The sequence below is a fragment of the Odontesthes bonariensis genome, chromosome 16 (assembly GCF_027942865.1).
Source record: "Odontesthes bonariensis isolate fOdoBon6 chromosome 16, fOdoBon6.hap1, whole genome shotgun sequence".
Taxonomy (NCBI): domain Eukaryota; kingdom Metazoa; phylum Chordata; class Actinopteri; order Atheriniformes; family Atherinopsidae; genus Odontesthes; species Odontesthes bonariensis.
The window spans coordinates 10,328,152-10,341,361 of NC_134521.1; the positions used below are offsets into that span (position 1 = coordinate 10,328,152).

The window sequence follows — 13,210 nt, forward strand, 5'->3', positions numbered from 1 at the left end:
GCAAATACTGAGCCACCAAAAATCCAGAATCAGTTTAATCAATTAAAATGTCAAACACAGAGAAACATTCAGATATATCTTTGTTGTTCAGAGGCATCAAAATTAAAATTTTTCCCTGATAGGGCCAAATGTACCAAACTTGTTTTTCCTTCTTCTTTTAAGAAAATCCATTCTAGGTAAATTTAAGGTACATGTAAAATCATCAAAAAACCCCGAAAAAATATTTTCAAAAAAAGAATAAAAAAAAAAACAAGTTAATTTTCCATGTTTCATATCAGTGCAAATCTAAAAGGAGAAGGTGATATTCAGTGCCTTTTAAAACCACGCGCCCCCTGAGTTTATGCATTTGTTGTGCCCGAGAGAATCAAATCCTTTTTTTTTTTTTTTTTCAGGTGTTGTATCTGCCATCGGTTCGGAATATGTGGTCTCAGAGTTTTATTGCGTCTCCACCAAACTATTACCTCATGGCTAATGCGGCCCAAAGGTCATGATCAGGTTATAGCTCCAGGTTTTCAGCCGTAAGTCAACACAAAATATTGCACTGTTAAATCTTTGGAAATTGTGAGCCAAACTTTAACTTTGTGGCTTTCATCTGGCGTGTTGCATAAAGCGGGATAAATCTGCAGAATTTGAAGATAAACAACCCGTTTATCTCAGCAAAAAGCCGGATGAGCAGATGCTGTAGTTACTCTTGGGCCTCCTGGAAATGATCTCGGTGCATTTGACCCGTTCGCTCTGCAGCTTTCACAGTAAACACACACGTTTTCTCCTCTTCAGTCCCGACTCCAGCGAGCAGGGCGGTATTAAGTAAAGATTGCATAGACTCACACTTTGCACGACTACAACCTGAGCATGAGCTGGGAGCATCAACAGTTTCACCTCTCACTGGCATTAAAACCTGCCAAAACGAGCGCCGCCGTTCTGTCTCACACCGTAAAATAATTGTGCATGATTCAGTTTGATACAAATTACACCAATTCAGCACAACGTGTGTAAAACTTTAAGGGGAGTAAAAACTGTTTATAAAGCACTGTATATGACAACATGTGATTTCTCAGCAAAGACATGCTTTTGCTCGAATGGCTGGACTTATAAGTCGAGCGTTTTTGGGGTAAAATCTATCTAGATGCCACCGCTTAGACGTTAAGGTGCAATCTTTAACATCAGTGGCAAAGCACAGACTAACTTTAAACAAGTTCTCTCAAATGACAAGTTGATCACACGAAATGCAAGAGAGGCAACATCTTTTTACGATGCAAAAATCAAAAAGAAGTCCTTGAAATTACAGCAGTGGGTTGATCTAAGCCCGAGAGTCCGATTGTCTTAGCTTAGCGTGAAGTGTGATCCGATGGGCCAAAAACGCAGCTTCGTCCTCCCTGTTCCACCTCAAAGAAACAGCGAGAGAAAAGAAGCCGAAGAGGTTAAAAATACTCTATATAAGTCTCCGTGGTCAAAATGAAGGGAAATGAGATCGCACAGACACCGTCACTCCATTCAGACACTTTATAAAAAATAAAAAAAAAACAAAATAAAGCACTAATCTAACAATTCATGTGCCTGCCAGGACAGAACAAAGAAAAATGCACACATTCGTTTGTTGTTACAAAGCTGGATTATCAATTTGTTTTAGGACAAAAAAGAAAAGTGAACGATTGGCAGCGAACATTTGAAAACAAGAAAAAAAAACACAGAAATTACAAAAAAAAGCCGTTCATGAACTCAACAATATCAAAATAAAATTTGCAAACTTATTTACATCGATCAGATAACGAAATAGAAACATCTCCCCCGCCCGATCCGTCGTTTCCTACCCACGTATGGCAAAAAGCTGGTGGCCGCAAAAAAGAGCAAAAAAGGTTGGAGACGGTGACCGCGTCGCCACGGAAACCGACAAGCTGGACCTCAGAGGAGCCAAAGACCACGCCGCCGTTGGTAGGATTAGTCAAATAGAACGAAGACTCGGGACATTTTGGCAGCACTTCAGTACAAACGGCATAAACTTATTTAAACCCGGTTAAAAAGAAGATCGCATGGATGTTTTTTTAAAAAGGAACGATCCATTTTCTACAAAGTTGCTGTTCGGCCTCGCAGGAGTTACGTCCAGCTGGAAAAGCACTGCAAGAGACACTTAAGCTGCTCGAATTCATCCCCGTCTGGTAGTGACGAACAGACCCAAACAAAAGAACGCACGAGTCCGAGCTGTACGGCACCGAAGAGGCTGGAGGACGCTCAGACTTTCCCCAAGGTCGTCTCCTCCGTCGTCACCATGGAGACATGGAGCAACACACAAGATACGACTATGGCTTAACTGTGAGGACAGATAACAGCGTGCTACAGGTGGAACTTCAGTCCTTGTGGTGGCTGCCGTTCCAGTTTAAATGTGCCCTCAACCATCCAGAAGCAGCATGAAAATAAAATGTCAAAGAACACTTAAAGGGACGTTTCCTAAATGGCTGCTCGGCCAAGTCGACAGGTCCTGAAAACTGATTTCTCTAACTTCACATTTTTAGCTCGGAGGTCTCCGTCAGCTCCGTCAGGTGGTGAAGCACAGCTGCTGTCAGGTTTAACAGAATAAAAGCAAGACGGTGGCGGTATCTCATCTTTCACTGCCGTGTTTCCACCATCACGACAACCTTTAGCTCAAACTGACGGCTTCTCATGTTGGCTGCTCGGATTCGAAGTTATTTTCTTTATTGGACGAGCCACTGTTGACCTCTTGGGTTCGTACGCAGAGTCGGAGTTTTACCATTACACCAATTTCAAAATGCAGAGTTGCATATTTTTGACAGTTCATTCAGATTCCGCCAAAACAAAAAAAAAAACAGGGTTGGAAGATGGGACGCACACAACGTCGCGGCTAACCGCCTTTAGCCTTTTTAAAACCACCAGAATATGTGCATTTTTAGGCTCGCTGCGACGGGGTTTTAAGGCTTAAAACACGGTGCAAAAGTTTAACCAGTAAGGTGTGATTCCTACGCTCAGTTTGCACCGTCTGACACAGAGTAAAACCAGCACTTTATGTCGGTATGCTCCCTGTTTAACGGCCACACAGCAGTTCTGTAGATGTAACACAAACCATGTTAACACAGCGATGTTCACCCACTGAATTAGTCATTCGCCCAAGCCTAATATGTATCATATATAGCGATGTGGTTGCACACGGCAACGTGATGAAGGCAATGATGGATGGCCAAAGATATTGGAACAGAAGTCACTGCCACGTATTATTCTGGGGCATCATTCACACTTGGATAGTTCAAGGAGATAATCAGATGAGCTCATCCTGCCAGACTCGAGGGTCAGCGTTTGTAGTCATCTTAGAACTCATCTTTACGTTATTGAATCCACTTTTGGTCCCATTTTTTTTTTCTTTTCTGTAGATTTCCCATCTTCAGCATCAAGAGCTAAGTGTTAAGGAGGAGTCTTTGCAGTCCAGTGCAGCCTGCTGGCTTGAATGGATGGTGGTAGATTACTCACATTCAACGCTGTTCAAGGCAGAAGAGCTCATTTGTGATAAACAGAGATTGGCCTCTGGAAACCTGCGACGATTGGAAAATAAAAGTTAACAACGAGTGACATTTGTGAATGATACGTAAGCAACTCTGCTGCACATTTTTTACCTCTTACTGAACAGTTGGGGGCCTCGAAGTGCTCAAACCTGGTGAAGCCCACCTCACTCGTAAGATATGACGAAAACTGGTCGGGTTTGAGCCGGATGCTGTGAAAGTTCCTGTTGATGTTGTCCTGTTGGGATGAGAAGGACAGCAAACATATGTTACACCTCAGCCAAACAGCCGAGCCGCATCCCGTTGGCTCATCTCGGCTGCTTACCGTCAGCTTCTTCCTCCTCACGTAGGACTCCCAGGGCTGCGGCTCCAGGATCAACATGCCTCCCGGACGGAGATGTCTGTAAACTCGCTTGAAGAGCCGCTTGAGACCCCCGTCTCCCCAGTTCAGGTGAACCCATTTGGTAACGCTGAGGCACAGTATCACGTCATACTCTGGCCTCTGGGTCAAAAGAAGATTATCGTTGTCCAGTATATAATTGGCCTAAAGGAGAGAGTAATATCAACTTTTTTTAAATACAGTTCAGTGATGCAGACGTAATAAGGTAAAGAACATGAGCACAGCAGGACTGCAGGCAAGAGAGTGGAAATTAAAAAGCTTAACAAAGATGCTTTGACTCACTAAATGTTAAGTCTGGAGTTTATTGCACATGTAAACCTACTAATTCAACATTTCCCATCCATAACAGTCATAATAAGAAACAAATAAAAGCCAAACACTTCCAATAATTATGCTTAAACTAATTATTTCATGAAGAACATTTGACTTTTAAAATCAAGATATAAAAACTATATTAATCGTGTGTGCAGCATCAGGAAAAATAATAATTAGTTCTTCGTTTTAAAGGGACTTTAAATCAGATTTATCAAACAAAGGAAATATTAAGCTGTCCAACAGTCTGTCACCATTGTGAGCAGAAATATATTTAAACCACGTTGCTGAAAGCATTAAAAGCATCTGAGCCTAGAATTTGGAAAGGGGTCACATGTGGCCCGGATTACAGTACAGATGAAACAGAAGAAAAGAAGATGGAGGAAACTGGATAATCCGAACGGGCCTTCAGTGTCACGAGCACTTTCTTTGGCTCGGTCTGCTGCACACTCAAGATAGTTTAAAGAAACCAGGTATAATCATCAGTGTTGGGGGGGATCCAAGCACAAATGTACAGCTTTAAGTAGGTCGGTGCACAACTGGCGTTAATCAATATGAACATTAACATGCAGCCAAAGGCCCCGTTCACACTGGGTGTTAATATGTGTCCTGGGGGACCTAATTACAAGTGGACAGCACCACGTTCAGGTGTGAACACGCTCAAAATGGACTGATGACACATTCTAAGAGGCTCTAAAATGCATTTGTTTAGTAGCCTGAATGGAGATGTGCCCTTGTACCAACTGACCGGCATGACTTCACCGCCAGGATTTATTCTCGTTCTCTCAGCTTTTACGGAAAAAAAATGCCTTCTGTTAAAAGCTCACCGGGTGAAACAATAGAAGGGAAACTCCCGCTCATCTTTAAATGTTCATTTCCTCACAGCAAACAGCTGACGGCCCGTTAAAGCTTCAGTGTGTGTGTCCTTCTGTCCTTCTCTGAGCTCCGTCAGATAACAAATCATTTACTCTTTGCTTCCTCACTTCTCTCATATCGTGCCCGGTACAGAACAGGAACTCATCCTGAAATAAACACACATCTCAGCCTGAATAAGTCTGAATAAAGGATAATACAGCTAACTTAATGTGGCTGTGGTTTCAGAAAGATTGACTTATTTCTGATCACATGCTTTTACTCAGGACACATCTTAACACCTGGTGTGAACCGACATATTTAGAGCACTCCACCTGGGACGTAAGTTAATACCAAAAGAGTACAGGCATCATTATTCAGACGCGTTTCAGTTTCATCCGAGTCGCATCTTTTGCTGAATTTAAGCAAGCTCGGTTACATCAAAGGGGAATAAAACAACCTGATTAGCAAAGCTCAGTGCGCCTCAGCTCACTGAACACGCAGAAGCTTTTAAACTCTGCAATTTCCATTTTTATTCAGCGTCTGAAAAAGAAAAAACAGCCTGACACACATTACATTAAAGCAACTTTACTGCCTGTAATCGATCCATCAGCAGGAACACACCCACCTTCTGGTTCTTCCGTGTTAAATCCAAATAGCAGAAACGTGTGGCTAAGCTTTTAATATCTGAGTAAAAGGCGAATCCCAGGACAGGTTTGGGCCTTTGGTGCTACACTCACGGGTGCTTCGTTCAAGCCGGTTAATACCAGGTCTGTATAGAACCAGCGTGAATCTTGCTAATGTTATGAGGAAGCCTTCATCCTAATAACTGCCTAAACAGAGCGGCATCTACTATTAACAACTGGACTCTCTTCTATGATATACACACACATAGACTGAGGGCTTCTGCATCTTGTTTGCAGTCGCCATGGATCAGTTTATTAAAGCAACACTACACATCCAGCCATTTCACCCTCAACTCCAGGTCTCAGGCATTTCAGTGATTTACAGAACGAGCTCTGTGCTTTGCAGCCATTATCTCTAATAGCCAAACTGAGGAGGCAGCGATTGATTTAATGCACTATACTGTGTGCAAACAACCCCAATTCATGTGGCTGCAACACAACGGCTGCGAGTCACAAGGCACTGAAGATATAACAAAATATTTCAGCTATGGAATCATTTTGTTTGTGTTTTCATATTCTGAAATAACATGTAGCAGGCAGAGGCCAGAAGAATTGCTTCCAGCCACATGTTTTTAAGAGGAAAAACCAAGGTGAATCCACTAACTCCCAGCAAGAGCTTCCACCCTGGTTGGCAACTAGCAAACAAGTCTGTGGAACTCTACTCGAGGGATAAAACATCGCATTGATTCAAAAGATACCCCGCCGTCTTGTTGTTTTTAATGATATAGGACAGCGCTGTTCAGCTGAAAATCTCCCAGAGAAGTTCATTCGTGCCGACATTTGCCCCATTTGTGTTCTTCTTAATTCTCAGACCATTCAGGGACCCCTCGATCTCTGTGGATGTGGACTTTGTCTTCCCGGTGGGGTCCAATCCCATCAGGAAAGAAGCAAAACGCCTCACGGAGCTTACCTGACCCTGGGTTCAAGTTTTTCATGGAAATTTTGCCTTTTTGTCAATGAACTAAATCAGAAAATGCAAAAAGGTGGAGATGCTTCTTTACAAGAGGACGAGACTCAGATGTTTCTTTAGAAATCAGTGATATATAATCCCCATCTTATTAAAATAAAGGGGGAGTTAAGAGTCCCATGCACAAGGGAGCGACCGTGTGCTTCAACAGTACTGACCTATTTATGTGCAAAAGGATCAGTATCAGGTCCGAGACAGAGGACGTTCATGGGCGTACAAATGATCTCAAAGTCTCATATAAAGTCTTAGAACATGCTGCATATTCTTAAAAACACGTTTTAAAAAACGCTTCAAACTTTTTTATCAAGTATTCCCGTGTAAAATGGAGAGATAACGCAGGCATTACCACAGAGATACTCATTGCGTGGCTCCTCAAGCTTTAATTGGTGGCTCGCACTCGCAGAGTAGCTTATAACAATATGGTAACAATAACAATACATTTTTGCAAATAATATACAGCGAATACTGCACAGTATAAAGTATTTTTATCAAGTTTGCGTTTTTGTAGTATTAAGTATTTTTATTTGTATTAATTAAGGCTTAATGGTGTTTCCTAAAGGGGGCTCTGTTAAACCTGGCAACGCAGCCCGCTTAAACCACCTCACACTTGACCGCAGAGCACGCTAGCTCCTTTAGCCAGCGCGAGATGCAGGCACAATGGATGATTTTTAATTAAAAAAGGACAAAAACCAGCACAAAAACATGCTCATCTTGAATGTCTCACTATGATTACAACAACAAACTACAAATACAACATGAAGAAAGTCAAGGACATGCATGCCAGCTTCCGCTCATCCCAGTATTAAGGTAAATGTGGTCTTAAAGCTGCAATCTGCAAGATTTGTTGTTGTCATACGTAAAGTCCTACTTTTTGGGATTTTAAGAGTTTACATGATCTATCAGAACGCTTGAAGTTGAAAACGGTGACCTCCGTAGTCGCAAAATGCAAGAAATGCTTATTTTTTAACCGAAAAATAAAAAGTTATTCAACTTCCTGTCCCGCCCCTTCAAAACACATGAGAACTCGTGCACGTCTACGTGCACGCCAGATTCGCGTACACGGCTCCTCATTCATCAACTCACCTGTCATTTGCGATCATGGAAGACACAGTAAGTAGACTAGCCCGTAATGAAGTTCAATAGTCTAGATAAATAAGCGTGGGGACGAGCCTACCTTGTATCGCGCGTGCACAATCGGTGATTGACAGGCAGCAGAGCCCAGCTCGTAAACCTGATTGATTACCTTTTACCGGTCCGGTCTGCAATTTTGTAAACAAACCTGCTGGCTTTGGAGGGACCTAGCGGGACATATAGGGGACCTAGAGAACTCTTTTTTTTTTTGTATTGGGGTATTTAATGTACTACTTTCAGAATCCCCGGACAGTTCCAGGCATTATGCTTGAAAAAGAGTTGCAGACTGCAGCTTTAATTGAAAATGTATTGGCTGTGTTGTTTCTTTTTTTGTGGGATGTTTTTTATGTAGAAATGCATATTTGCAAAAGGGGACTTTAGTATGTTGTCGTAAAAGTGGCTCTTCCCTTGATTTTGCTCTGCCAATGTGGCTCTCGTGAAAACAATAGTGAGTATCACTGCATTACCTAATCGTATGTACATTAGCATCTGTTATCCATTAAAAACAACAATGTTAAACACGTCTTACCTGGATGAAGGACACGTTGGAAGGGAACTCTCCAGGCTGAGCGTTGGATGATTCTGTCAGCGGGGGCGCAGCGATGGGTCCCCTGGAGATTCGCAGGGAGACCGGAAACGAGCTGCTCACAGAGTGATCAGCAGGGGGTGCATCACAATCTTCTCGCTCTGTTTTGCCGCCCGGCCTCTTGGCTCCCTTCCCGTCTGTGTGACAGGAGTCATTGTCATTTACAGCCTCTGCAGGGCCACTTAGTCCTTTCCCCGCATTCCCGTTTTCATCCCTGCTCCCGGCTTCTTTGTGCTTCTTCTCCGTGCCTTCGTGACTCTCGTTTCCACCCTTCTCCTCCTGTTTAGAGGACTTCTTGGCCTGCATTGCATGTCTGGCCTCTTGGGTCTGCAGCTCAGACAGATAATGTCTGATGTTCTTACGAGCCGCATGCACCAGACCACTGTCTATATCGAGGCCCAATATGCGCGCAGGTCTGAACATTTTGGCGATATAGAGTGTTAGGTGGCCCGAGTTGCAGCCCAAGTCCAGAACATCTTTACCTTCAAACCACCCCCGATGCAGCACTCGTATACGGGGGTCTTCACTGCAACCTGGGTTGCGATAACCGTAATACTTGTTGTAGTTCCCGTACTGAAACTTCTTCTGGTGCTTATTTGGGTGCTGGCTCTGGCGGAATCCGGGGCCCGTTTTGGAAACGCTCCTCGGTGTGTGAAAGTGATTTCTTTGGCCCCCCGTGCCACAGCTCCTGTCTCCAGATGCCGACTTATTGATGGGCGTAGAGTGAACGACAGGGGGCTCCATCCTGCCCGAGTTGCGCCTCCGCCTGCGTCTGCTCGTGTGCTGCTGCGGCCCCCCCGACAGGGAGGAGCTCGTATCCTCCACAGATACAGACGCCATCTCCTCCTTACAGCTGGCCGAGCGGTCGGCCGTGTGCTCGTGCGAATCCCCCGGGACGCTTGAAAGACAGTCGGACTCTTTGGAGGAATCTAGTGCAGAACATGAACCCAGCAGCCCTGGAAGCTGCGTGGAGCTAATAGTTTTGACCTCACTTTTACCTGATTCTGAGAGGTTTGTCTGTGTGGCTGAAATACCGCTCCCACCACCACCTCCTCCTCCTCCTCCTCCTCCTGCCACTCCTCCTCCATGGTGTCTGTTGCGGTGTCTCTTCCTTCCACCACTTTTGAAGGGAGACACCAAAAAGCTGCCGCCTGCTATCCCGCTGTTCAGGTTCAGTGGATCCGTGATGTCCCTGGGGATGAGAATCTCAACAGGGTCTCGACTCTTTGCTGGCAGCGGGGAGGATTTTGGCGTCTCCGCATTAAGTGCCCTGTTGACCTCCTCATCCAACAGGCTGTTAAGATTCAGAGGGTCAAAAATATTGCCACCCAAGAGGAAGTTGGTCGGCAGGACGGAGTCACTTTCAGAGTTGGCCCTTCGTCTTCTTTTGCCGGTTGACGGATGTTTGAAACTAGAATTTGCCGTGTAGCGCCGTTTTGTCAGTTTGGTTTGTTGTTGTTGTTGTTTGGATTGTTGGAAGCTGTTCCTTCGGCTCATGTTGTTTTCGTTCCCTCTGGCTCTCTGACCAGCGCCGTCCGTGCTGCTGTGTTTTGGTGAGGCTTCGGTGCCCAGGACCGGACAAGCAGCCGCACAATCAGGGGTGGCTGCCTCGCCCTCCATCATCACAGACACACCGCCGTAGCCTCCAGTGCAATCCGAGAGCTGCAGGGGTGACGTCGAGCTGGCCTGCGGACTGCCAGTTTTTGCAGTTTCCTCATCAACAGACATCTTCTTTTCCCAGAGCAGATAAAGACATTGAAGTTTTGTGTGGGTCTGAAAGTCAAAGAAAACAGCTGTTAAATAAAAAAGAAACAACCCTCTGACCCTCTAGACTTTAAAGTTCTGATGCTGCTCTATAAAGCTCTGAATGGTCTAGGACCTCCTGACCCAGTATGAACCTTCCAGACCCCTCAGGTCATCTGGATCCGGTCTTTTATCAGTTCCCAGAGTAAGAACCAGACATAGAGAAACTGCATTCAGCTTCTGTGCTCCACATGTCTGGAACAAACTCCCAGAAAGCCTCAGATCAGCTGAAACACTCAGTGTATTTAAGTCCAGGTGGAAGACACACCTATTTTCAGCTGCATTTGAATAAAGCTCCAAATCTGAAGCTTGAGTTTCAAAACTTAATCACATTTTAACTTCTGATTTTATCTATTGTTCTTATTTCCTTCTTTTTTGTTTAAAATTTAAATCGTGCTTTTATTTCTACTGTTTTAATGTCTCTGTAAAGCACTTTGAATAGCCTTGTTGTTAAATTGTGCTATACAAATAAACTTGCCTTGCCTCTGTTGATAAATCCAAATATAATGAACACAGTTACTCAAACAAAGTCCTTGCAGGATACTTGAAATTAGGATTACAATGATAAAATAATAAGTAACAAGCATTAGATTAGATTAAAAATCAGTTGTTTACAAATACTATTTGTGAGCTTAAACACAATATTTTGTTAAAATCAGTTTTTCATTCATTTTCAAGTCATTAAAACAGAATTATATTACATGTTAGTGTAAACTAATGGATTACATTACTGATTACAATAATTTAAACGCAATTATTTCTCTGCTACTTGCTACGTTTCAATGTAATCCGATTCAATGTTGGCAACGGTGCACACTCAGGTCTGTTAAGTCAATAAGTAGCCAAAAGTTGGCCAGAATTAAGACTGGGTTCTCCAGGACTCTGGGGAGTCCAGACATCTTCCCCTCCGAGGCTCACAAACAACAACAATCATCTTCAAAGTTAGGATTAGCTGCAGAGAGTGAATAAAACAACCATTTACTTCCAGCTGTCTCTTCCCTCACACAGTATTACATGTACGGCAAAATAACCGCTGTTAAGAGGCAATGTATCTCCAGGACTAAACCCCCGAATCAGCTTGGTAACCTGACATCTGAAGAGCGCTTACTCAAGGGTTACTGACTTGAAAAGTTTGAGAGTCTCTGTGTTGGATAGTTGCCTAGTTAGCAAGCTAGCTCCTAGCTTCCACACCGCGGGCCAGAGCTCCGAAACGTCGAGTCAACGTTCGGCAAAATTCGGGCCAAACGGCGGCATTTGATAAACAGCCAAACAGCCAAACAGCCACAACGATACCCTGCTGCCTGATTCCTACCAAAAACCGCGAGTCACGCTTATGAAAGTGACACTATCTTCCAGATGACTACCTACCCTGCGTGTAGTCAACAGTGCAACCGTCAAAATAACAGTCTCACCTCGCAGTTCAGTTCTCCCCGCCTCCGGCCGGACCGTCGCTACCCTGAACTCCCTCTGCTCGAGCTAACGTTAGCCTAGCTAGCACACAAGTGTCTCCACATCAACACAACAGTGATAAGAAACGCGTGCGCGCGCGGCGCGGGTATTCCGTGCGGGTCTGCGCGCGGTCAAGGGTCCTCTTTGCCCCTGAGTGCCTCGTCGACTTCTTCAGTCAACTCGAGTCGGCCAGTGTCAGACAGGTTGGTGAATAAATTATTCCATTCGCTGATAGAGTCGGCATGGCGGCGCATCCGGGCTCCGAGCTGTGGCTTCAGTGTGACTGGGGCGGAGATCTCCGACTACAGCCCGCAAGGTGGAGGGAATTCCACCTAGACTCCTTCTCCTACATGACACTTATTAAGTAAATTATTATTATTCATTATTTGGTCAGATGCTAAGTGAGGGTACAACAGACAAAAGCTACGCCTACTCTAGCCGTTTTAATCATAATTATTATCATTGTTGATATTAATATTATCGAGAAATCACTAAAACTCAGCTAATCACATTACCCACTAATTCCATTCTGCTTTATTGTTTCCATAAAGTGTTATTGCAGTTACTTTAGATATCTGTATATATAATATATAAAATATTTCCTGGTTTTATAAGCCTGTTTATCCCAGAAAGTGGTCCAATATTATACATGTTTAAAGTAATACTATGTAACTTCTCAAAAACCCATTATGGAGCTCCCCCTACAGGCTTGGAGGTAATGTACGGTTAAGACACTGTCGTAAATCTCTTTCTCTTCCTTGCTTCATCAGTCAACGTCTTCTTCTGTTTCTTCGGTGCCTCTGCCATGATGATCGTACTGACAATGTTGTGCTAGCTTAGCCTTATACCTGGGAGCGTGAGAGGGGTCTATTTGTTTTTGCGGTAGGTGTGCCAGAAAGCAAGTCGAAGTACTTCCGCTCAGCTCCAGCAAAGTTACATAGCGCAGTTATTCCAACTCAGACCTCCGAAGGGCATAGGAGACAGGCCAATCGTAATATTAAAACTCATTCTAGCCGCACAATTTTTTTCAAGCTGTTATTTTAAGGTAGAAATGTTACATAGTATTACTTTAAGTGTTAGAAGTATGTGAGCCATAGCTTTCTTTTACTTAATGTTTCCTACAACTATGAATTACGGTGGCCGACACGTGCAAACGCGCTGCAAACCCCAAAACACATGTAAGAGAGAAACGCTGCAAACTTCAAAACATATGTAAGAAAAAAACCGCGCTGCAAACTTCAAAACACAACAGAAGTTCACCAGGCCACTAGGCGGTCTCGACCTGTGGGATAGGGGATCGACTTTGGGAGATCTACCATATTAATGAAAGAGAAGAAAGTCAAAAGGTACGTTGTCATTTATGTCTTTTTTAAACACTTGGCTGTAATATTTTACTTTATTATAGAAGAGCAGCGGAGTAATGTCGCTATAATAAGGTAAAAGATTCTGGCCAAGTGTTTAAAAAAGACATAAATGACAACGTACCTTTTGACTTTCTTCTCTTTCATTAATATGGTA

The 13,210-nt window shown here is 43.7% G+C and overlaps 1 protein-coding gene across 2 annotated transcripts; it reads right to left on the reverse strand.

The window, feature by feature from the left end:
* Positions 1 to 19: 19 nt before the first annotated feature.
* On the reverse strand, positions 20 to 11,962 carry mepcea (methylphosphate capping enzyme a). Of its 2 annotated transcripts, none has more exons than XM_075487771.1 (5): positions 11,656 to 11,962; positions 8,384 to 10,213; positions 3,832 to 4,050; positions 3,621 to 3,744; positions 20 to 3,539 (listed from the first exon to the last, which is right to left on the reverse strand). In XM_075487771.1, exons 2-5 carry the CDS (start codon positions 10,166 to 10,168, stop codon positions 3,505 to 3,507), a joined length of 2,163 nt encoding a protein of 720 aa, XP_075343886.1. In that variant the 5' UTR covers positions 10,169 to 10,213; positions 11,656 to 11,962; the 3' UTR covers positions 20 to 3,504. The 2 variants fall into 2 exon arrangements, with proteins under 2 accessions (XP_075343886.1, XP_075343887.1); XM_075487772.1 differs by lacking the exon at positions 11,656 to 11,962 and adding an exon at positions 11,612 to 11,641.
* Positions 11,963 to 13,210: the final 1,248 nt, after the last annotated feature.

What these genes read in the sequence shown, in the direction of transcription:
- mepcea (XM_075487771.1), bottom strand. Translation starts at nt 10,168, where the DNA reads ATGTCTGTTGATGAGGAAACTGCAAAAACTGGCAGTCCGCAGGCCAGC. An exon ending in CCAACGTGTCCTTCATCCAG is followed by an intron (nt 4,051 to 8,383) that starts GTAAGACGTGTT and finishes TCTCTCCTTTAG; the next exon opens with GCCAATTATATACTGGACAA. An exon ending in CCCCAACTGTTCAGTAAGAG is followed by an intron (nt 3,540 to 3,620) that starts GTAAAAAATGTG and finishes CAATCGTCGCAG; the next exon opens with GTTTCCAGAGGCCAATCTCT.